General features: G+C 37.9%; 1 protein-coding gene across 1 annotated transcript in view; it reads left to right on the forward strand.

The window, feature by feature from the left end:
- Positions 1-16,530, forward strand: part of LOC114650839 (T-cell surface antigen CD2-like) — a 50,702-nt gene extending 34,172 nt beyond the window's left edge. The window contains exons 3-5 of the mRNA XM_028800726.2: positions 5,400-5,636; positions 6,768-6,899; positions 15,832-16,530. Coding sequence (XP_028656559.1) covers positions 5,400-5,636; positions 6,768-6,899; positions 15,832-16,067 — 605 coding nt within the window. The 3' untranslated portion in view covers positions 16,068-16,530. The remainder of the gene's footprint in view (positions 1-5,399; positions 5,637-6,767; positions 6,900-15,831) is intronic.
- Positions 16,531-26,672: the final 10,142 nt, after the last annotated feature.

The following is a 26,672-nucleotide window of genomic DNA, read 5'->3' on the forward strand; positions in this document are numbered from 1 at the left end:
GCCAGTAAATAACACATAGGGTGTGACTTTTATTCATTGCAGCTCTGTTAAAGTAAAGCACCTTTCATATGTAAAGGATGTGCAGCATAGGAATATTAAATTCTTTGATGCACATGGAGAAGTCCCCCTTCATTTGAGAACTCCAGCTAAATTTACAGCTAGCAAGGCAGTTTGAGAAAACTTATTCTTTGCCTATACAGTAAACTGATGGCTTCACTTCAGTAACATGTGATGGTTCTTTCAATAGTAGAGGATTTCAGTTAAGTGTTTAAAGAAGAACTATCATTTTGATATGAAAATAACAAAATAATGTATTAGCAAATTGTCCTTTAAAGCAATCACTGCAGCTTATGTAGGCAGCTCCATATGCCTATACGCTCTCTGGACCCTCTGGAGATAGCAGCAAAGGAGTGAATTAAAACAAAAATGAGTGCCATTATAAACAATGCTGCACATCCTGTCTCTGACACACTAACATTGGGAACTTTCACACAACTGATCATTCAGCAGAAGTGTGTCAATAAACACTGTGAGGGCTCCTTTATACCAACAGCAGTACATCTGTATAATGCCTCATTGTGACTATGGCAGCCAAGATAGAAGTTTTCTTTCTTTTTAGTTGTTCTGGTGTGTGTTCAGACTAAAGTATCTATCTATCTATCTATCTATCTATCTATCTATCTATCTATCTATCTATCTATCTATCTATCTATTTAATAAGCTTACTTATGTATTTATTTTTTTAAATATGCATGTGTAAATTGCCTGCTCTTTCAAAAGCAAACAGATGGATGTTTGTAAAATCAGACTGAATAATGACCTGCACTTCATGTGGATTAAAAAAACAGACACGTGAATAGGAATACTTAATTTGCAAACTCTTACACTATAAGTACTCTATCAAACAATCACTTGCAGCATATAAAGATAAACGTATAACCATCTGAAAGAAAAACTTCTACAGTTTTTTTACTGGATGAATGTCTGACTTTTGAAACAAAGGAGATCTTAGTTACTGAATGAAAACCTTGTGCATGTTTGGAGTAGTCTGTGCAGCGGCCATTTTAACAGGCTGTAAAAACAATGAGGAAATACAGCAATTTCACAGAAAAATTGTGAACTTCAAATATAATAGTAAGAAAATGAATGCCTTTATGCATCAACTATACCAGGGACTATAAATACAGGTGAAGTTTAAGGTTTTGAAGCTATTCAAATTGTTTAGCATGTACATTGTTAATCCTCAGTTTGTTACCTTCATTGTGCATATCAAGATGAGTAGCTTTGCAAACTGTGGCTGTGCATATTATCATAATAACATAATAAATGCTTTGTTTTGTAGAGTTTCAGCATCATAATATTGCTGGAGGTTCTACTGACACCAATGCACATGTAGAGACTAAAAATTGGCTGATATGTGGCACCTGATATTATCAATTAGACCCTAGATAAGATACACAGGTGGGAAAAGGGAAGGAAAGGGAGAACAAGGCCAGAGGAGATGAAAGGTCAGAATGAATGCAAAACCCAAACATTAGAGATGATAAAGGGAAAGAGTAAATAGTGTGGCCACTCTGCTGTTCTAAAGCCCCGAACCCTTGGCACAACTACATAAACAACAATCTCAGGTTCTAATACCTCCTTTTTAAACAAAATATCTTTGATACAGTGTTTTCCTTAAATCTAGCAGAAACTTTTTTCTGTTTCTCTATTTTTTTTCTATTACACTGTTCCTGGGCAAGCTTTGTCCTTCTCCACTTCCAACTCCTGGGTGAGCCAGAATGGTTTCTTTTAGGCCAGACCTGGGAAAAACTGCAAGGAATCACTTCTTGGTCAGGTGGAATCTCCTTAAAGTGAAGAAGTTCTCTCTTAGCAGGACCCCCTGGCCGCACCCAAGGACCCAATTGGGGCTGCCCACTGGACTACAATTCCCTGGCAGCTCTGCAAATGTGCACAGAGAAGTCCCAGCAGAGAGATGCTGCCACCCAGTGTGTTTTTCAGGAACAAATGTTCCTGTAAGGGAGACTCCTTTCATTATGTTATACAAATTATATATGGGAGCACCAACAATCGTGACTGCAATGCCCAGCCATTGATGTTCTCTGTTCATTGTGTTGGGCTTCTTCCATTTCAATAGTTAGTTATTAATGGCTGGATGGATTGTATAACTTGAAGAATGAGTTTGCCTTGTTTCTGCTTTTCTTTTAAATGTTTCCTTCAACCTTCGTGAATTGGCACCATGATCTATGTTGTTATGATAAAACTGACAAATTTTCAATAGGCTTATTGAGGCATTTGATCATAAAGGCTAAGGGATAGATTTGTTTCATTGTTCTTCCTACGAAGATCACAAGATACTTTAGGCAAAAAAACAAAATTATTATTATTGTAGCTATTGTTACCAGTGATGTAGTGATTCTTGTGGCAACAAAAAGTATCCATTGGGAAAAATACCTCTGGATTGTTAAGAGAACTGTGAAACGTTACGTAATTTTTATAGTCTCTGATAACAGCTTACAGATTAATATAGAAAAAAATTCAAATCTATAAAATAGGAAACATTTTTTAAGTCGGGAGGAGAACCTGCAATATTCACCTGAAGAAGAATACCAGGAATCCAGTCACATGTCATTCTCCTCTCCTTCTATATTAAAATGTTTTCCTTGTGGAGTTTGCACATTTTTTGTCTCTAAATTGGCCCATGTGAGTGAGTGTGGATGTGTACAAGAGCGGGACCTGCATGTTACTGATGCCTGATCCAGGTTTAATTACTGACAGTGGATTAAGCATGCTTTGAAAATGGCTGAATGGAAGGAATGAGTTGATCTCAAAGCTGTTCTTTGAGGGACATCAGAGATTTCAAGCTAATTACTCCCACAACAAAAAGAATTCTTAAACTATATCAAAGATGATTCTAAGAATACCAGGTTCCTGGTTTTATTGAAAAGGACACTATGGGTCATTGAATCAAATACTTTGACTAGATTGATTAAGATTATCCCTCCATGACCAGATTGCTACTCTGTTAAAATTAACTTTATATTAACAAGCATCTCAGGAATTTTGAAGAGAGTAGTCAACATAACCAGTAGAGTCCTTGCCCAAGAATTATTTCTGTTTTAATAGTGTAAATACCATCCTTCTTTCCTATCTGAGTTCTAAATGCATAGAGGTGGTCACTTCTGGTGGTTGTAGAGATTAAAACAATGATAACTATAGCATTGGCGAAAGACAAGATTGCTTTAAAGTGTTGTAAAAAATAAACTCAGTGTATTAAGCTGCTTAATAATTACAATGTCTTTTTGACACTATTCTGACATACCCTTTTTGGTGCCATGAAACTTACATTTTTCACGCCTCACCTATTTAATATCACTTGTCCATCCATTTCAAACACAAAACTAGGTCAAATTTAACCTGAAGACATTCTAAAGGTTAATTATACCTTATAAAAGACAGTAATGTGTAAAATCAAAAAACTTAATATATAAGTTGTTTACTTCAAAATTATAGATAATCATAAATATTCTAGTTTAAAATCATATAACAACAATTATGAAATATTTGAAAGAGCAGTTAGGCCACTGGAAGTAAGAAATGCACAGGAAGGAGCACTGGAAAGTGTGTTGCAACAAGCAGTAAACATAGAAAAATACTACAAATTAAATTGCCTTGTGACTGATACGGAAAGGGTATTTGAACATTGAAAATTAAGAAATGGCAACCCCATCTCCTCTAGAGGATCTGTGTTGTCTGAAACATACAGTATATCATTTTGGATAATAATTTCCATCTGTGTTCTATACAAAAATGTAACATTAGCATTTAATGGACGCATAGGAGGTTGCAATCAAATAACCTTTGTGCATCCGTCCAAACCTTTGCAAATGCAATTATCAGCAAAACCTTTACTGTTAGTTTTGTTGAAATGATTATAAAATAGGTTTTGGCACAGAACCACATGTTACCAGAGAAAGGTAACTCTGACTCTGCATAATGTAACATTGGTGAAGCACATCCATTTGTAATAAAACAAATCCTGTACATAAAACCTCCAAAATGCTTTCATATTTGTGACAGAAGCGGGATGCTAAAAGACACCAACAAAAATCACCACCTCAGTAGCAGGTCATTGCAGATCCTCTGCTGAGTGAAAAAACAGGCAACATCCAGCATGCTTGCAGGGGCATATATGGCTGTCTTCCCACATCCCAAAAGTGTGTGTTTTAAGTTTAATTGACAATGTGAGTGGAAGAGTGACTGAGTGTGCTATGTGATGAGCCTTGCCTTGTGTCTAGTGTTGTAAGGGTTATTTCCACCTTTACTGTAGATATAATACTGCCACTGGTTTCCAATGACAATGAGATAAATAAGCAGGATAGAAAGTGCATGCAAAGCTTGTAGAGTACAATATCATTTAGTGTTTTGATATCCTGGGTCCAGCATTGTTGGCCATTATACATGGTTCTGTTAGTAAGGGGGTTGTGCCCTCATTTTTCTAAACATGCGGTGGCGTAAAAAGATAGAATAAGATTCTGGTGTGTTAGCTTACTTTCGAAACAATTTCCCAATTTTCCTTTCTGGCTATTTATTTATAATTATAATTAATAATTATATTTATTTATAATCAATTGGTTTACTCCATTAAGTTATTTGAGATCTACTAATCTGGCTTTAGGCATTATCATGGTTTTGAGACAGCCTTTGTGAAAGTATTTAACAACATCTCTCTTATTACTAACTCGGATGGGGCAGCAGTCCTTGACCTCCTTGACCTTTCTGCAGATTTTTGACACTGTTGATCATGAGATCATGCTTTTGTTTCTTGAGCATCTGGTGGGGTTTCAAATGTGATCTATAAATAAATTAACCTTGACATATTGATAACTGAAAATAGATATTGCAATAAAATAGGTTTTTATTTTACTATCAACATCTTCAATTGCTTTTTCAATGTTTATTACCAAAAGCAATTAATCTACATACTGTATATGTTTTTATAAATATTTTCTTCCACTTGTATACACTTGTAAAGTTTATATGGAAAACTCAGAGCTGCACATCCTATAAATATCAGACATCTGTAACTACTGTTTCTGTTATGCTGAAAATGTTGTGTGGGCCTATGCTGTCCACATAACATCATCTAGTTTAACAATTTTTTAAAAAAGATACAAATAGCATTGACAATAAGATAGTAATACATTTAACTCTACAAGAAGAACTAGCAAAAGGGAAATTAGATGATGTATTGAAATTACAAGAAATTGTGTAAAATAATAATAACAATTGAAATACTGGACACTAGAAATACTAGATCTAGGATTGTGAATTATATTGACATAAAAGGATAACACCATCAATAACATTGTTTTTATTTTATCATCTTTCACCTTCAGATCCAATTCCAAAACCAAACATTCAGTTTATCTGTGAAGGAAAGAAAGCAGCTGTCTGCAATGTTACATATAACAAGGATTTACAGTTCAAATGGAAGTTAAATGGGAATGATCAAACTAGTAAAGCATCCAAAACCTACCTACTTCCTTCAGATATCTCAAATGTTAAACTGATATGCATCGCGAGCTTCAGAGATATTCAAAAAGAAAGTAACTCCACAGATGTAAAATGTAAAGGTAAGCAGAAGACTAACTTCAAAAATAAAGTCTGGTATGATTTTTATTCCAGAACTAGACTTTACAAAAAAGAAAAATGAAGAGTAAACGGTGTACCAAACAGTTTATCTGCTAATTCTCTTATAAAAGTAAGCATGGAAAATTGCTATGTGGTAATAAAATATGGATATTGATGTAAATTTTTAAATTTCTTTCAATTGTAGTTGGATCAACATGACAATTCTGCGTAGTTAAGGGGGAGGCATGGTGGTGCAGTGGTAGTGCTGCTGCCATGCAGTATGGAGACCAGGGTTCATGTCTTGGGTCCTTCCTTTGTGGAGTTTCCATGTTATCACCGTGTCTGAGTGGATTTCCTCTGGGTGCTCCAGTTTTCTCCCATAGGCCAAAGACAGGCAGGTTAGGGGGATTGTTGATCCGAAATTGGCCATAGTGTGTGGTTGTGGTGAGTGTGTGTTCACCCTGTGATTGACTGGTGCCCTGTTCAGGGTTTGTTCAATGCCTTGCACCCTGTGTTAGCTGGAATGGGCTCTAGCACTCCTCGTAACCTGTTCGGGACTAAGTGGGTTAGAAAATAACTGACAATTAGTAAAAGAATTGCAAGCAAGCTACTGTATAGTAACAATGTGTAATCCTTAAGCATTAAAGCCATTTTGCTTATGTATAATGGCCATGCCCATGATCATACCCATATTTTTGGCACTGACCTTTCTCTATTGTTGTATGAAGTATGTGAACTGTTTCAAGGATATGTTGCACTGCTGCTGTTTTCCCAACAGTTATGATTCAATATAAAACACAGACAAAATCTTGTTTACTGGATTGTATATGTTAAAAATCACAGAACCATAGAAACAAAAGTAACTTGTTATTTTTTTAGTTTACTTAATAAATAAATAAACTAAAAAGACTGTGTTAGCTGCTCCCAATGTAAAGTTATGTAGGCATGAGAATTTTTTGAGTGATATCTTCAAGAAACATTCTGTTATTTGGACTTCTTTAATAACAGTACGTTTCACCAAGGATTCCTTGTAGAAAGTTTTTAGTCGTTTAAGGCATTGTTTCTGAAAGACTGCAGATTTGTTCAGAATTTCCACTTCTTCCCTCTTCACAATACATTTCTGTTTTCTTTAGATGAAGCCCGACCCATTGACCTAAACTGGATGTTAATAGGAGGAATTGCTGGAGGAGGCACTGTGCTGATTATTCTTTTGACAATAACGATTTACTGTTACTGTCGAAACAAAAAGAGGCAGCGTGAGGCAGGTACGTCTGCAGCAACAATGGTGGCAAATAAATTATTTGTAAAATTTCGTAAGGATTAACACAGTCTGGTATGCATATTAGATATGCAGACTTAAGCATACTACACATTTGCATTTGCTTATTTTATGTTTGCATTAATTTTTAAATTTAAAGGTTAATTTGATCCTACAGCCTATTCTACAAGGTGTTGGTTAACCCCAGCCTTTACGAACCAGTGATCAAAAAGCCGTTATAAAAAACCCCAGTAAAACCAAACAAATTGCATTCTTAAATCTAAACCTCTGAACACTCAAACTCTTGTTACAACACTCACAAACGTCTTCTATGCCACTACACTAAATCATTTTGCCCTGCTCATCCAATCACTCTACTATACCTGACTACATGTTTTTATTGTTGGTGTTGTGTGTCTCATGGTGGTAGCCCTTCAACTTAAAGAGCAGATGACAGTCACACAAGACCAGGTCTAGGTGTCGCATCTCTTTAAATCCATAATTTCACAGAGCAGCTTTTGCAACCAGTACATTGTGAGTGAAGATACTGTTAGAAAGAAGAAGGATTATTTCTTGATGCTTTTTCCTTATTTATTACAGCAAAAGACAAAGCAAATCAGAATAATACTGACTGGTGTAAATGACCAGGCCCCAGGCACAGACAGACAGACACCGTATGTCTTAAACACACACTTCTTTATTTTCTTCACCCGTGGGCGCACGTCTTCCCCGTGACCCACAGGCAATACACAGTCCCACACAAGCACAATTCACCACAGCAACAATCCTGCTGGCAGCACCACCACCACTCCTCCTCAGGCTTAGTCCTCCTCCTCCTCCCGACTCTGGCTCTCTCGAGTGATGGTGGCTGGCCCTTTTTATACCCCACCCAGAAGCGTTCCAGGTGCTTGGCCACCTGGTCCTAATTGCCCTTCCGGGTGGGGCTGAAGATATGACCAGCCAGGCTGCTGACTCCATGCAGCTCCCCCTGGCGGCCATCCAAGCCCCCAACCAGGCTGTGGAGGACTCCATGTCCCATGGAGCCATGCGCCAGGCTGGGGAATTATCATCCGCCATGGAGGCTGCCACCAAGCGTCCCGGGGGAGGTATTGAGCTGTCCATGGTAGCTTCCCCAGAACAGATGCAGTAGGGGCATCCCTGCCAGGCATGGGACCTGGCTGTCCTTCACACTGGTTATATAGGCTTTTTGAGGCACCCTTAAATTGTGGACATTTCTATGCTACCACCAGCTTGAACCATGAAGAATCACCATTTCCCTACTACTGTTATTTCTTTGAACTCTGACTCATAGTGAAGTATTCAAGTTTCAAGTATGAAATATTTGGTAACACTTTAGTTTAGGTACCGCAAAAATGCATCTATTACTCATTTCATCTTATGTAACAAAACCTTAAAAACGTTTCTTTTGGTCTTCATAATACTTTTTAAATATCAGTCTTATACTAAATATGTAATACCAAGCGAAATGTGTCTCTGTTAAACCACCTCATAGTACTCCAAAGTGAAGTTTTGTTAGTAGATCACATTGCAGAAATGAATGAACACTTTACTGATGTTTCGGAAGTGTTGTGAAGACCCCAAGAAGTGTAAGTTAAGGTTTTGTTACATAAGAGTAAATGAATAATAGATGCATTTTTGCAGTACTTAAAGTGTTACCAAATATTTTTAAAAATTTCTTTGTGTCTGAATTTCATAACTTGAGATTTATCTTTGAATATTGGATGTACTCATGCTTCATTTCAGGAGTTATGATTCACAGTACCCAGCACACACAAACATTGCACATGTTTAATTGTTCATGAAGAAATAATTGACTGGCCCATAACTAATCCCTATAGTATCTGCACGACTGTTTGACTCTGTATTAGAGTGTGCCACATAGTTTGTTACATTTTCCCGTCATCGAAGGTGAATGTTGGTCAGACCCTCAGTCATTTTCAACAGATACCCTGCTGTAACTGAATTCTTCATTCCCTCTCTCAAATGTAGCATATAAAGGGGACTTATTCTGTTACATGCCGAGTAACTGAGAAGGAATCTCCAAAGGTGTATTTTTCTCTGACAGCACAATACTCGATTATGCAGTTTTCAGTATCCATATTGACTTGGTCCTAAAACAAGAAATAAACCTGTAAACCACAAAAACTAGAAATTTATAATTCACATATTTTAGTACATAGAAGTTAATATTTGACCACTTATCAAGTCAGAGCCATAGAATATAACAAGACTAGGAGAAAAACTTTTTCATCTCCCCTTGTTTGTATATCTAACCTTGAACATTAACCTATATAAAAATACATTATTTGACCTAAAGCTTGTAGACATCTGACCATCAAACCTGTATGAGTGTGTTGGATATTCCATTGTGTCGTTATCCACCTCCACTCTTCTGGGAAGGCTCTACTCAAGATTTTAGAGTGTGTCTGTAGGAATTTGTGCTCTTTAAGCCAAACGGTTCGCAGCTGAGTGTGAAGTGGCTGGGATGGGAATCAGCACCTCCAAATCCGAGACCATGGTCCTCAGCCGGAAAAGGGTGGAGTGCCCTCTCAGGGTTGTGAGCGAGATCCTGCCTCAAGTGGAGGAGTTCAAGTATCTCGGGGTCTTGTTCACGAGTGAGGGAAGAATGGGGCATGAGATCGACAGGCGGATCGGTGCAGCATCCGCAGTGATGCGGGCTCTGCATCGGTCTGTCGTGGTGAAAAAGGAGCTGAGCCGTAAGGCAAAGCTCTCAATTTACCGGACGATCTATGTTCCTACCTTCACCTATGGTCATGAGCTATGGGTAGTGACCGAAAGAACGAGATCGCGAATACAAGCGGCTGAAATGAGTTTCCTCCACAGGGTGTCTGGGCTCTCCCTTAAAGATAGGGTGAGAAGCTCAGTCATCTGGGAGGGTCTCAGAGTAGAGCTGCTGCTCCTCCGCATCGAGAGGAGTCAGATGAGGTGGCTCGGGCATCTGATTAGGATGCCTCCTGGACGCCTCCCTGGTGAGATGTTCCGAGCACGTCCAACCGGGAGGAGGCCCCGGGGAAGACCCAGGAGATGCTGGAGGGACTATGTCTCCCGGCTGGCCTGGGAATGCCTCGGGATTCTCCCGGAAGAGCTAGAAGAAGTGGCCAGGGAGAGGGAAGTCTGGGCATCTCTGCTCAAGCTGCTACCCTCGCGACCTGATCTCGGATAAGCGGAAGAGAATGGATGGATGGATGGAGTATTTGGGAGGTCAAACACTGATGTTGGACAAGAAGGTCTGGCTCACAATTCATCCTAAAGATATTTAATAGGAGGGAGGTCAGGGCTCTGTGCAGGCCTTTCAGGTTCTTTCATACCAAACTCGTATAAATGTCTTTATGGACCTGGCTTAGTCCACAAGCACACAGCCATGCTGGAAGAGGAAAGGGCCTCCACAAAAAAACTGTTGCCACAAAGTTGGAAGCACACAATTGTAAAAAATGTCTTCAAATACTGTAGTATTAACAGTTTCCTTCATTAAAACCAGGGGATCTAGCCAAAACCCTGAAAAACAGCTCCAGACCACTATGACTTGTCCACCCAAGTTTACAGTAGGCAATAAGCAATTCTGAAGCTAATGTTCTCCTGACATCTTCTAAACACATATTTGCCCATCAGACTGCCAAATAATGTATGATTCATCACTCCAGAAAACATGTTTCCACTGCTCCAGAGCTCAATGGCTTTGTATCACTCAGTCGATGCTTGGCATTGTGCATGGTGATCTTAGGCTTGTGTGCAGCTCCCCAGCCATGGAAATCCATTTCATGAAAGTCCTGACACCTGATGTTGCTTCCAGAGGCAGTGCATGACTCTGTTGTAAGTGATGCAACAGGAGGATACAGCAGGTGGTTTTTACATGCAATGTGCTTCAGCACTCAGCAGAACAACCCTGTAAGTTTGTATGGTCTCCCTCTATGTGGCTTATCTGTTGTTGCTCTTAGACGCTTACACTTCACAATAATATCACATACAGCTAATCAGGGCAGTTTAAGCAGGGTAGAAATTTCACAAACTGTATTGTAGTAAAGGCAACATTCAAGTACAGTGTCACAGTTAAAGTCACTGAGCTCTTTAGTATGAACAAGGCTTATTCTTGCCTGGACAAAGCTGGTAGCTCCGTAAGGATTATGTTTTTTTTGATTTCTCCAGTTCTTTCAATATTATATTTCCTATTAAGAGGTAAGCTCAGAGATTCTGAATCTCTTGGACAGACTGCAATTTGTGAGACTCAAAGACTGTGTCTCTGATACGGATGTGAGCAACACTGGAGCACCACAAGGAACAGTCCTGTCTCCTTTCCTCTTCACCCTGTACACCTCAAACTACAAATATAACACCAGGTCAGGTCACTTGCAGAAATTCTCAGATGATTCTGCACTTATTGGGGGTATTGATAAACAGGATAAGACAGAGGAGAGGAATCTGGTGGAGATCTTTGTTTCTTGGTGCAAAGAGAATTGTCTCCATCTTAACATCAGCAAAACCAAAGAACTGATTATTGTCTTTGAGTCTCTATGTCCAGTCACTATTTGGGGAGTGTATATAGAGGTGGTGCACTCCTACAAGTACTTGGGTGTCCACATCAATGACAGGTTGGACTAGTTTTGGAACACAGAGAAACTATATAAGAAAAAACAGAGCAGGCTGTTCTTCCTTCTTGTGGGAAGTGATATCCTTCACTTCTTCTAAAAGTTTGTAATGGCCAGTGGAATGTTCTACACTGTGGTGTGCTGGACTGGTTGTTTGGGACCTTTTTTTGTGTTGAAGGCAAATTGGAAGGAGGAACTAAACTAGTTTTGAGTAGATTACAGTGGTGCAATGGCCTTTTAAATGTCCCCGTGGGCTAGGGAAGCATACTGTATGTCATTTATGCTGGACCAAAAATGTGACATGAACTCAGAGGCAGCTGTACCTTACAGCTCACCCATGCCTCAAACAAGAAAAGATGCACACAAAATACAACAAATGGCCACAAACCATCTGTAAATAAAATAAAAACAAATGTCTCATTGCACTCACTGAGGACCAGTCTTCAGCACACACATTGGCCATAATAGGAAGCTCTGGTTTGTTCCATTGTTTGAAGTTGTGGCCCTGGGTACAGATTAAATATCTTTTTTTTATTTCATATCAATCTGTGCAGATACTTCCTACTTTTGTCTTCAAGAGGATAGAAACACCTTATGAATATTAATAAATCATTCTTTTATGGAAATACATTGGCAAATGCTTTCTAAAGATTTATTTCTAGTGTGAAATGTAGTTCAATTTAAAAATCAGAAAAAGCTATAATGCAGTAATAGACAAAACAGGTCAAAATAAGCAAAAATATGCAAATAGTCAAAATATTACACAATATACTAAGATTATGAAATTATTGAACAAAACATAATAACTCACCAAATAAATGTTTACTTGGAAAATAGAAGACAGTAACCACATTCTTCTTACAATTAGTTTCATGTTTTTGCCTCTTTTTGCATAATTCTGTGGTGTGCCAGATGTTTTGAAGACTTCAACAGCTTCATTTTGATCTCTCAGTATGACTGGAATCAAGTAGGAGTATTTAGCAATGCATTTATGTTTTCAATATTTTTCTATTGATATTTCTGAGAAATTATTATTTTACTCTCCTTAGAATAAATAATGGCAGGAAGTTAAGAGATATTTATAGTAGGTGTAGTTTGTGACTGACACACAAACACGCAAAGAGAGGGATGTACAAACAGTAAGGGCTGCTGAGGGCTCAAGCAGCTCCTACAGAGACTCCTAATCTGTTGTTCATTTAGCCAAAGACTGGGGATTAACACCCAATTCTGAAAGTCTTGATGGGTAGCAGGTTTCTTGGTTTAGTGTTCTTTTATTGTTTGTATTCTATACTTTTCTGTCCCTCTCTTCTCTGTTTTATACAAATACTGTAAATGCATTTTATTTGAAATTAACTGTTCTTGCTTTACATGCCAGAGCTACTGGGATTAGGTTTGGTCCCAATTGACCCTGATTTGACAAAGTGAATTTAGACTACAGATGGATTGATTGATTTGGCATATCTGTAGTTCTTTTATGGTTCCCTTAAGTCTAGACACTTTTTACAATACATATGTCAAAATTGAAGTTAAAATCTGGTGGATCAGGGCCCAGCTCATTTCTGGGCAGTTTGCAAGCACTTTGGTGCAAGTCAAATCCTTAGACTCCTGTGGATTCAATATTCTGATGCTGAAGAAGGTCTTTTATTGCAAATGCAATTTCCTCCATACATTTAAAGACAGAAACTTTTGGAGCATCTGTGACACCAAATAACCACCTCAGGAAACCAAAGAACAGAACGGAAAAGAGGATGGGTTAGTTGCAGCTTGCCACTATAATAATCTAGACTAAACGTAAAACAGCAACACATTTGAAAGTGAACACCTGTACTCTCAATGTTTAACAACTCTTCGGCGTTCATTTGAGTTCTAAGACTGATTGCACATCCTATACATTGGTGGACATGTTGTTTTAGTTTTAGAGGCCTGTACCTCAAGGCTGGATGGTTGTTTTATTTATTTCAATAATTGCAAAATGACCTCTCTCTTTTGATAATACAGCAAATGTGCTGAAGTTTAAGCATTACAATTTTAAAATATAAGATTATAGAATAGATAAATTGTTTTAAATATTTGCTCAGAAATTAATGTGAGTTTTGTACCTTGGTAAAAGAAATAGAGAGTTGGGTTTGTTTAAGATAGACAGATAGATGTTATAAGCCATTCACTTTAAAAAATGATTCCTATTATATTAGATTTTTCTAAGTAAATGAATACATGGGAATATGGGTTTCGATCACTCTGCATGGTTACTTTGCATTATAATGTTTCTAGCACATAGTAATTATTTATTTCACGGTGCTGCAACATTAATTTCTTTCTTACTCGTGTGGCGCCAGGTTATGATTCCCATTATGGTTGCCATATGGTTTGTGAATTTCCCCTTGGGATTAATAAAGTATCTATCTATCTATCTATCTATCTATCTATCTATCTATCTATCTATCTATCTATCTATCTATCTATCTATCTATCATTTAGCATGGTTTTTGACATCGCTGCATCTTACGCCATCAGCGTGATGCTTTAAATACCAGCATAACGGTTCACTCAGTGTCTATGATTTTGGATATAAACACAATCACACATGGGGAGAATTTCAGGTTTTCAATCTTATTGTTTCCCTTATATTTTGATTACTGGTTAGTGTATAGGCATTGGTGCAAAAGTTTAATCTTTTAGGCTTTGACTTGTTTCTGATTTTGATGATATTTCATCTCCTGGTCCTCTTCCAAAGTTCGCAAAGAATAATAGATAGATCTGAAAGGCATTTTGGCCAGCAGTGTAGTCAAATTGTGCTTTATGTTATTTTGCAACTTTTGCGTTTGACCTTCATTTGTATATTTATAAAGTATTATTTTGCTGTTACTATTGAAATGTAATTTTGTATTGCATGGGCAATCTCATTTTGTGTTATTCTGCCATGGACAAGGCCATGATTTTTACCATTTCCACTCACATGATTCACACCACATGGGGCCTCTGATATCATGATGCCATCACTATAGAATGACGCAGTGGTCTTAGGGTCTGACTTTTGGATTTTTTACTTTACTAAATAGTCCTTTATTTAATGACTTCCTGGTTAGTTTAGAGGAAACTTAAAGGCACTTTCAATAACAATTTATAGTTACAACCTTTTCCTACATTTACCCAACCTTGTCTTTGTTTGGTAGCTCTAATTTTTAGTGTTTGACTTTGCAACCTGACTCCATGCCCACTTTTTTGTCTTGCCTTTTGTCCGGCCCCTGTAGTATTTCTCATCTCTACCAGTTTTCTTTCTGGTTTCCTTCTGTGTAGGCCATGTGCCAGCCTGGCCATTACACAGAGAAAGAATGAAGCAGAAAGTATTGTCATCTGACACATAACTCAAGAAAAGCTGTCATTCAAAGTACAGAATACCAGGGAGTGCACGGTGCTGATCTTTATACTGTTGCACACTCCTGGTGCTTAGCAAGGTGGTGGTGTCCATAATGGAAAAAATCATGAAAAGTCCCTATCCCTAATTTAAGTGTAAAGAAATGAATCATATTTCGAAACCTTCAGAGGAGCAGAGACAAACTGAAAAAAACACAGAATAGCAACATGAAAATGTTTAAATGAAACCGGGTTATTGCAAGTTGCATTCTGTGGTAGAGTATCTGTTGGCAAAAGCTCTGGCTCCTCTTCATCCGTATTGATCGAAGCAGGTTGAAAAATGGATTGATGGATGGAAATAAGAATCCTGTTTTCTTTACAGTCTGTTTGGAGTTCATGCAAATGTACTCATGTAATTCAGGTTTTCCTGAGATCCTAAAGATGAGTGTTACGTGACTCTAAAGAGACCCTGAATGACTGAATGTAGGGGTGTGCAAACATGTGTTTTGTCACAGAGAGGTGCCCACTGCTGACTACTCGGCTGGCTCCTGCCTTGTGTTCAGTGCTTCGAGATAGGCATCTATTCTCATAATCCTGAACTGGATTTGATTAAGATTAATAATGAATTATGAAAGTAATATTTAAACACTGCTTATTGTAATCTTCATCTTAAAGTACAAAAATGTAAGCTACTACCCTATATGGTGACGGTGGTTACCTACCAAGACCATGCTTCACTGAATAAACATTAAATGTTTTATGAACAACTAAGCTAAAATACAGGGAATCTATACATTTACTGTTGATTGTATTCAAACTGTTTATTTTTAGCTGCAATATGCTATTATTTAGTATTTGACTTTAATACATTGTTTTCAGATTTGTATACCAAGTAGACTTTACAAGTAGTACACAGGGACAAATCACAATTTAATATCTCATGCATTTTCATGTGTCTAGGTAAAAGTCTCGACCTTCCAGTTTTGCCACCAACAAATCGAAAGAGAGAGAATCCATCAAGACCACACTGCAACCACCCAAGGTCTCAGTCTCAGCCTCGAACGCAAACTCAGACAAGACCACCTCCTCACCAGCGATGTCCACCTCCTAATGCAGACCAAATAATAAATGATGAAGCAGAAGATCATCCACCACCAAGACCTAGACCAAGGCAAAAAGCTCCAAGTTATAATTAATAAAAACATAGATGTCAAGTGTAAATAATCCTTGGGCTGTGTTTGAGACAGCTTTCTATTTCTGTTGTTTCCATCCAACACTAGTAGGCCCATTACAATTATTTATAAAAGTCACTTAATGTTGAGTTACACTTTTATACTAAGCTCATTTATAGTTATTATCATATATTCTGCACCTGTGCTTGAATGTTATGGTCGAAAGGTGTCATTCACCTGAAATCCTAACACTCATTTTTGAGTTAAATAAGGGCAGTGTATTTACTTTTTTGACTGCAGTGAAGATCTAAGAAAAACTTTGTGAATGATTAGCAAAAAATGATTTGTTTCGGCATTTAGGCAAGAAACCATTTTTTATTTTATAATAATACTTATTAATGACATCTGTTAAGTGTTTGATGAAAATTGATTGACAAGATTTTATCTATAATGAAAAGACACAAAACATTACAAGTTAAATTGCAATTTAGGTGATAAAATAAAATTAACAGTCCCATTTTATATTGTGGGCACTAATTTCTGTGTCTGTGTGTGTGTAAGTAGCAGTTGTTTTGAGTTGGCATTAAATACCAGTACCAAAAAGGGAAGGAAACTGTCAAATAAAAACCTGGCCCAAAACATAAATTAAATAATTAAAGTTGTATTTAAGTGAAATAAAGAAATAAAAATTAAAAATGGAAAATATTCAAAAAAATCTAAATATCCAAAAAATACAAAGAGAATACAGCTAGAACAAGGAAATCCAATAAAAGACAAAACAAGGTCATCTAGCCAAGAACCAAGAAACAGAAGCCAAATTTTAAAAAATAAATAAAAATAAAGCCTAAGAATACCAAACCAGAATGGTCAAGACTCAACAAACATACAAGAAGGGAAGCAATAAGGGAGCCAAAGAACGAAATGAGAAGCTAATTGAACAGCTAAGAGCAACCAGTACCTAAAAATAAGGCTTTCGGGTGACATATGTAATTATGGTAAAGGGGACAATGTGTGCAAAGTACAAACAACGGAAGGAGAAAATTACAGAAAAGACTATAAATGAAAAAGAATCAGAAGAGAATCTTAACAGTGGTATATTCAACTGTAGATGTGTGACTTGCAAATGTATTTAATGCATTTGTTCCACGTGATGTGAGTTTCTGCTGGCGTGGTAGAACTTGCTTTGTTAAAATCTCTCACTAATCTCGCAGAGGATGATGCTGTATGTGAAGAAGGTACTGATGTCTTTGAATAACAGGAAACACCAGAGCTCTCTTTTGCAATTCCAGGAATACATCCTTCCTGTTTCACATCTTACATAAAAACGCAACTTTTTTCCCTTTGATAAAAATAAGCAAGTAATACTTGGAAGATAAGAAAGAGAGATGCATTATCAATATTGTTGACTCTCCTTTATTGTGGTTGTAAGCAAGGGTTACATGTAGCTTCTTCTCCATTTTAATTTTTAAGGTGAAAGTGACATCCAATTCAGGGGAACCATTGTCCTCATTAGCTTTTACTTCATAATGATTTGATTAATGTTTTGGTTGTATTCAGTGCTGTCCTCTATTTCAGACTGTTATCCTTCTATTTCTCTTTCAGGCTTAGTTTCATCTGGGCCTCTTCCTTTGTCACCAGAGACAGTGTGAATAAGGGCCTCATATCCAGTAAGTCATTTGGTCATTGTGCTGTGGCAAAATAAAATGACTTTCAGTCAAGTATTGAAGTTCCCCACAGTATTACTATCTACCACCCTACTTGACAATATGTTCTATGCATTTACAAGAACATAACTATTTTTACTAGAGCAGGTAAATGAAAAATGGTAAGATGAGTGTTAGAAGTTTAGCTGTAGCTTTGTAGATGCGTGGGGAGTGTGAGAACTTCCGAATTCTACATTTGGTACTCTTTCATCTTTACTTTGGCCACACGCATTAATTTCCTATGACCAGCATGACCTGACCAGAAACACAACATTTGAAATCTGAATAAAAAACCACAAGCAATGAGAAGTGAAGAAAAATTAACCTTTTATTGACAACTAAAAAACACATAAGATACTGTGAAACTGGTATTCATTCATTTTATATGTTCTCATGCCTAGCATGGACAATGTAATGAAAAAAACATTTATAATTGACACATATCTGGCCTAAACTGGATAATTAAGCATTGTGCCTGGCACCTTACTCATAGAGGTTAATTAGGTTTATATTTAAAAAATGTTAATTACTAATTATCACTAAAATTAGAAATTACATTTTCAGGAAAACATTAACTAACATTTCTATATTTTTATGTATTTGTTAATTGTTGTACCCAGAAGGCCAGGGAAATTAATAAAAGTCTATGATCTATAAGAAAATGTTATGTTAAACTTTCACTTCAGTGTGTTTCCTTTTCGTTAGGGTTATTAAAATAAATAATCACTTTTGCCATTTTACTGAAGTAAATAATTAGGCAGAAGTGTAAATACTGAAAACTAGCCATCTTATAGTAAGCTTTGAGAACCCAGAAAGATCCTCTAAGACCAAAGGCCAAACATTATTTGCTTCATCTTCATTTTGGTTATGGCTTCATATACTGGAACCAGGATATCACCATATACTTCACTCTTTGGATTTTAATCAGATTACAGTGGTACCTCTGGTCACAACCGTAATTCATTCCAAAACTCTGGACACGAACCGATTTGGTTGCAACCCGAACGTAATTTCCCCATAAGATTGTATGCAAATACAATTAATCCATTCCAGACCGTATGAACTGTATGTAAATATGTATATTTTTTAAGCACAAAAATAGTTAATTATACCATAGAATGCACAGTGTAATAGTAAACTAAATGTAAAAACATTGAAGAACACTGAGAAAACCTTGAACAACAGAGAAAACTAACATTGTAAGAGTTCGCACTAGACCCTTACGAACCGCTCACTGTAAACACTTTTTTTATGAGTTTTAAGCACAGGGAAAAAAAATTAAATGGCACTTCTCTTGAGAAACTTTTCAAACCATCCTCTAGTGGCTTTAAATTCCTCACCTTCACCACTCGAAGAAGGATTTTTTTTTTTCAGCAAATCGCCATGAATCTTCCTGGCTTTCTCGCATATGATTGGCTACGCTATCCCCTGCAAGTTGCTTCTCGTTTAGCCACACTAGCAACAGTTTTGCCACCTCTTCCAGCACTTGAGGCCTCTGCTTGGTTAACACTGTAACTCCTTTTGCAACATCAGCTGCTTTGTTAGGCCCTGTACTGTATACGTAAACAAAACAAAATGGGAAACGGAGTATGGGAAATCATTGGCGTGTATGAACGCGCATAGGGAAACTGGCCACCAGTGTTTTTGTTCGCCACCAGAACGTGTGGTCGTGAACAGATGCAAATTGTTGGCAAACCCGATTTGTATGTGTTTGGAAACGTTCGTGACCAGAGGTTCTACGGTATATGAAAAAGGCCTAGCATTTGCAGTGACATTGCTTTTTGTTTAACTGTCCTTATCATTGTGGAACAGAATTTACCAAGTGCTGGATAGTGACATGTTAATGTAAAGTAGGATTACACAGTTTGAGAAAAGCTAGTTTTGAACCTACCAGTATGTCAATAGCAATCCTGCTCAATATGAGAAAAACTGTAGGTTCAGACCTTGACCCCACTAAGCGCCTACTTGCTTTCATCTTAGTTTCACTCCAAAATCTCCTCCTCCTTGTACTTTTGACTGGGAGAATCTGCTCACTCTAAATCTTAATTCAATCTCACTCAGTCATCTAAATATTTTTTCTTGCTTAAATATTTCATGAGGAATAAAATAAAATTGATGAAAATCTTGCTGTCTATTAGGAATACAACCCCATTTGAAAAATGCAAATAAAAATAGAAAGCAATGATATGTAAATGTATTTTTACCCATGTTTAATTGAAAACAGCAAAGTAACAACAAATATAATGTTTTGCCTCATAAATTAAAAATACATTTGTAAATATAAGCTAATTTCAATTCTGATGCCCACCACACAAGTTGGAGCAGGTGCCTGTTTACCTGTAGAATGTCAAAAAACCTTTCCACGGGTATATTGGTGATCAGGTAACAGATGACACTATCACAATGAGATATAAAAAGAGCATCCCTGAAAGGCTCTGTCATTTACCAGCAAGGATGGGTTGAGGCTCCCCACTTTGTTGTCAACTGCATGAGCTAATAGTTCAACAGTTTAGAATCAACATTTCTCAGCATGTGATTGCTAAGAATTTAGGGATTTCACCATCTACGGTTCACATATCACTAAGATAGATTAAGAAAATCTGAGGAAATCAATGTGCAAACCAGTATTGAATGACCATGATCTTCAAGTCCTCAGATGGCACTGCATAAAAAATGATATTCTTCTGTAGTGAATGTAAACACAAGCGTTTGGGAGTACATCGAAAAACCAACCATCTATTCATCCATTATCCAACCTGCTATATCCTAATTACAGGGTCACTTGGGTCTGCTGGAGCCAATCCCAGCCAACACAGGGCGCAAGGCAGGAGACAAACCCCGGGCAGGGTGGCAGCTCACCGCAGGGCGCACACACACACACCCACACACCAAGCACACACTAGGGATGTTAGTAAATGCAGTTTGTTACAGCATGATCTACAAAAGAAAGTTAAAACTACACTACACAAAGCAGAAGCCACACATCATTCAACTTCCACAAATGCAGGCAACTTCTTTGGACTAAAACTCTTCTGAGATGTACAGACGCAAAGTGGAAATTTATGCTGTGGTCCAATAAGTCCACTTGTCAACGTGTTTTTGAGAAAATGGACATTGTGTTCTCCACACCAAAGAGGATAAGGATAAACAAGTGGTAAACACACACCTGGAACATGTTGCAGGCATCATATTTACAACGAGTGTTTATTAACCAAAATAAATTAAGCACTGAATCCTAACTTGATTTTGAATTCTGGTTTAACCCTTTGAACCCTGCAGATTGATTGTCAAGCCAGCTGCATAGATATATCTAAAATTCCAGCATAACAGCCCACCTATCAAACATTATAATCCTGCTGGCATACGTATATCTGTCATGCTATGCTACTGTTACGCCACTCTACTCTCTGAATTTTCAGTTCACTGCTGTAGGGACATTTTCTTGAAAGGCTGCTGCAATTCTCTGCCGTCATAACCTGGTTGGCCAGAATGCCAGCCTTCGCTATATTAGACTACTGTCTAATTACGCTGTTAAACTACATACATAAGGTACACAGCTGTTATTTTTTTTAGCATCAGATCAGTTTTTTTTTTGTAGATTTTAAGAAGAAAACATAAAGGATTTCAGTTGTACTTTAGCATGGGAAGCAGTGAAATATAAGCAAGCAAAGAGAGCTTTTGTCCTTCTTCTTCACAGGAGGTTTCTTTTCTCCCTGAGCTCACCTTAGGACATTTGTGTTACGATGTGACCGGTGTACAACCCCAGTCAAACTCCCCACCTGTCACTGTCCCTGGAGCAGGTGGTGTAGAACATATGAGAGTTTGGGGGCTTGACGGCAGAAGCGAAAGCCTTGGCCCGTAGGGCAGGAGAGGAGTGGGGTGATTGATAGGAAGACGATGAAAATTACATGAAGTGTTCTTATGCATTGCTTCTGGCACTAAAAAACGATTTGATGCATATTGTATCAGTCAATGGTGCAGTTTTGATGTTAACTCCTTATAATGGATGGTAAAAAAAATAATGAAAACTCAAGACGGAAATTTATACAGCTTGTTGTAATCTATAGTATCAATCAGTTGTTGTATTATTGTGGCTTATCATCATATTACTTTTATAAATAAAAATTTTTGTTTTTCAAAATTGGTAAAAATTGCTGGGGAGGCCAAAACACTATGGAGGGCAGGGTTCAAAATGAAGAGTACAGATTTGTTTGAATGCTTTTAGATACTGATTGGCTGTAGCGTGCACATTTTCAAGTGTTATAATTTGGATCTTCAAACAACATAGACACTAATAGATTTGAATAGTTGTGCCTTAAATTTAGATAATGAAAAGCATCTTTAAATACTTATCAGTATGGATAACATTTATACACTGGAATCCCTTGAAATATGGTTTCCTGACAGGGGTGTATAGTAGAAATATCAGGTTTAGATGGATACATAAACAAAACCAAAATTCAGAAAAGTAAATCTTTTCTTTACATGAGCTAAATCATCCTGTACATTTGCAATACATAACAATGCATATTGTCCACTAAACCAACCTCTATGAGTCTTTTTTTCATCCACAATGTGTTTCTTTAATGTGGGTAGTGACATCCTTCACATATGATACAACTCTGTGATGGTCAGTGCAGTTTTCTACCCTGTGGTGTGCTGTGCTGGTAATATCACTTCAAGAGATGCCCACTGAACTAACAAGCTGATTAAGAAGGCTGGCTCAGATAGCCAATTAATGTTTCCACGAATTGTTTCAAAAATGCTACTGGGACTCCCTTATTCCAACAGGAAAATACCTTTATAATGTCTCACTGTGACTGCTCTTTTATCTTAAGCCAAGCCAGATGTTCTCTTCTTCTGTTCACCAAGGGGGGCCCCACTGTCCATGAAGACATTTACATGGTAAAAAGTTGGTTAAGACATCAAAAAGTTTCAGAAACACTATCTATCTATCTATCTATCTATCTATCTATCTATCTATCTATCTATCTATCTATCTATCTATCTATCTATCTATCTATCTATCACTTTGTTTTTATAATTATTTCAGTATCCTAACTACATGGTCACAGGGGTCTGCTGGAGCCAATCCCAACCAACACAGGGCGCAAGGCAGGAAACAAACCCCGGGCAGGGCGCCAGCCCACCGTAGGGCACACATACACAGACACAACCCCACACACCAAGCACACACTAGGGACAATTTAGGATCACCAGTGCACCTAACCTGCTAGTCTTTGGACTGTGGGAGGAAACCGGAGCGCCCGGAGGAAACCCATGCAGACACGGGGAGAACATGCAAACTCCACGCAGGCAGGACACAGGAAGCAAACCCAGGTCTCCTAACTGCGAGGCAGCACCGCTACCACTGCGCCACAGTGCCGCTCCTTCATCTATTCATTATAAACAAATCTAAAGAATGCTGATTCAACATAATGGATTAGCCTTGTACCAATAATGGCCATTATTCGAAATATCCACATTTATAAAATTGTGATGCACTAGAACAACAGCAATCTGCTGCAAAATACCTGTTTTAAAAAAATACTTTTTTTGGAAGCATAAGCGATTGTGAATCAACTTCACCTCCTTTGGTGCAAATGAAAGTGACAGCAGCTGCACTGGAGAGGCAACAGCAAGTCAACCCCCAAAAGTGAAAGGTTTTGCAGGTGGTGGCCACAGACAATTGCTCTCTCCTTATCCTTCCTGACCGATTCTTCTCTAGTTTTACTTTTTGCTAGTGTCCTTGTCACTATCGGTAGCATGAAGCAGTACCTGCAGCCATTTCAGGTTGCACAGGTAATCCAGCTCCTCCAGAAATGCACATCCATATGTGCCATCCCTAGGTTTACAGTGCCTCCCAACACAGTCTCAAGAGCATGGAGGAGATACCAGGAGAGCTAGACGAGGCCGTAGAAGGGCATCAAAACAGCAGCAGGACCAGTATCTGCTCCTTTGTGTGAAGAGGAAAAGGAGAAACACTGCCAGAGCCCTACAAAATGACCTCCAGCTAACTACTGATGTGCATATTTCTCACCAAACTGTCAGAAACAAACCCCATGAGAGTGGCATGAGGGCCCTCTAGGGGAACCTGTGATCACAGTCCATCACTGTGCAGCTCAATTGGCATTTGACAGAAAATACATAATTGGCAGCTCTGCCATCGGTGTCCTTTTCTCTTCATAGACGAGAGCAGGTTCACACTGAGCACATGTGACAGATGTGAAAGACTCTGCAGATGCTGTGGTGAATGTTATGCAGCCTGTAACATCATGTATGCCTCAAGGGGCAGATTTAAAGAAAAAATGTTCGGTTTATTTATTCCCAAGAAGTATAACATCCTTGTAAAGCCTCCTTAAATGTAAGTTAATCTCTTTTTCCTAATGAGCTTAATCTGATAATAAGAAATGATGACTTCTACCACAGTGTGGAGTTCCTCCCTTGGCTGCAACTGGATGAGAAATGATGATCTCCCTTCTGGTAGCTTCTTTTAAAGGTGTCTCTCGGGTCAAGTGTTCAGAAGAGATGGTCCTAGATGATCTTCCTATAGAAATGGGGTGTGCCTCCTTGACAGATGTCATCAGGACCTTCCTGGGCATGTTGTCTTCTGGACCATTCATGAAGAAAAGAGCAGACATTCTTTGAGGCATCTGGAGTTCCTTGTAATAGCCATGGGTTTTTCTATGTATATTTACTTATTATATTCTTCCCAGACACAAAGGACTTAAAATGTATGGTGAAAAAAATTACAATTGAAAAAAATGAGCCATATAGACTCAAATGTAGAAGGCATGGGCTGAAAGATAAATGTTGACTTTCTGCATTAGGTTCCTTTATGTTTAATGAAGTGAAAGAGATAGAGTCAAAGTTTGAGCAGATATGATGTCAGTGCTCTTTAGGCATGAGTTACCCTCCTTTACTTCCCATCGTGCACCCTTAACTTGGTCCTAGCAGGGCACTCATTAAGCTCACATGTTTAAACATGCACACATATATAGTTCCTATGTTCTTCTTTTTTCCACTTGACATAGAAAGGGACTTAGAAACTACGTATTAGATATTTTCATTTAGCCTTTCTTGTGTTTCAAAAAAATAATGCAATTTTCTAAATTACTGTTAACATATGGATTTACAGTCAGACAAAAACAGAAATTCAAGAAAGAAACAAAGCACAAAAAAATTTGTGAAATTTGTTTCCAGCTTCCTTCTTTGCATGCCTGTTTCTTCAAGGCTGCCTTCTCAGGCTGGCACCTCTTGCTTTTTCCTGTTTTGAACAAAATGCGTTTTCAGACTGATTTGTTGTGGTTAACTTAAGAGCGCTGACACTAACACTTTAATGTGTCTCTTTTGTTGTTCTTGATAGTAATCTTGAAAATGTCCTGATCTTAATAGCACTGAAAAAAATAAACCAATAAGTTGCCTTTAATTAAGAAGTATATACTGTATTTACTTGAAAAAGATAAATAAGAAATTATGAGAGGCAAACTTAAAAATAAAAGTTAAATAGGATAGTTGAATACTGTTGTAAATTACACTGGGCAACAAGCATTTTGCTACTGGGAGTCTTTCACCTTTACTTTAACAGGTTTCACTCGCTGACTCCAAATCTGAAAACCACTTTCGTGTAGCACGTCCCGTTTTTTAGATATGATGTTCCTTCCAGGTCTTGGACAACCAGGGTGGATAACTACTTTGATAAATACCGGCAATTCCACTAGGGATGCCATTGAGATAAAAGAATTTGCCACATGTTGCTAACAGCTGTGAGTTGTTTACCTTGTCATTAATAATTTTATTTAAAAATTATTAATATTTAATTAGCAGAAAAAATATTTGCTACTGATTACCAGGTCTTATAGATAGATAGATAGATAGATAGATAGATAGATAGATAGATAGATAGATAGATAGATAGATAGATAGATAGATAGATAGATAGATACTTTATTAATCCCAGGGGGAAATTCACATACTCCAGCAGCAAAAAATATTAAATTAAAGAGTAATAAAAAATGCAGGTAAAAAACAGACAATAACTTGAATAATGTTCAACGTTTACCCCCTCTGGTGGAATTGAAGAGTTGCATAGTTTGGGGGAGGAATGATCTTCTCAGTCTGTCAGTGGAGCAGGACAGTGACAGCAGTCTGTCGCTGAAACTGCTCCTCTGTCTGGAGATGACACTGTTTAATGGATGTAGTGGATTCTCCATAATTGATAGGAGCCTGTTGAGTGCCCGTTGCTCTGCTACGGATGTCAAACCGTCCAGCTCTATGCCAACAATAGAGCCTGCCTTCCTCACCAGTTTGTCCAGGCGTGAGGCATCCTTCTTCTTAATGCTGCCTCCCCAGCACACCACTGCGTGGAAGAGGGCACTCGCCACAACCATCTGATAGAACATCTGCAGCATCTTACTGCAGATGTTGAAGGATGCCAGTCTTCTAAGGAAGTACAGGCGGCTCTGTCCTTTCTTGCACAGAGAATCAGTATTGGCAGTCCAGTCCAATTTATCGTCCAGCTGCACTCCCAGGTATTTATAGGTCTGCATATATATGACTCTAAAGCATAATGACTCAACTCAGACATGACGCTGCAGTAGGTAGTTGGTTTTACTGTTAAACATAACATTGCATTTCAGGACATTTTGTTTGTTAGATTCACCATTACGTTGAAAATTTTGTCAAGGCAATGGACAGAAACGGCGATGCTTTTCAGCATTAAAGAAATATGTTTGGTCTCGAGAAAAGTGAAGCCAGAATTAAGGAAGGTGATTTTGTTGTTCCTGAAATCTGTAAACTGATGCTTGATGATGAGTTCAAAAGGAAACTGAAGCCAACTGAATCAGCATCATGGGAAGCATTCGTTCAGGTTGTCCAGAATTTTCTTGGCAGTCACAGAGCAGAGCTTGTGGAGAACCTGCTGAAA

Source organism: Erpetoichthys calabaricus, chromosome 4 (genome assembly GCF_900747795.2).
Source record: "Erpetoichthys calabaricus chromosome 4, fErpCal1.3, whole genome shotgun sequence".
Lineage (NCBI taxonomy): Eukaryota > Metazoa > Chordata > Cladistia > Polypteriformes > Polypteridae > Erpetoichthys > Erpetoichthys calabaricus.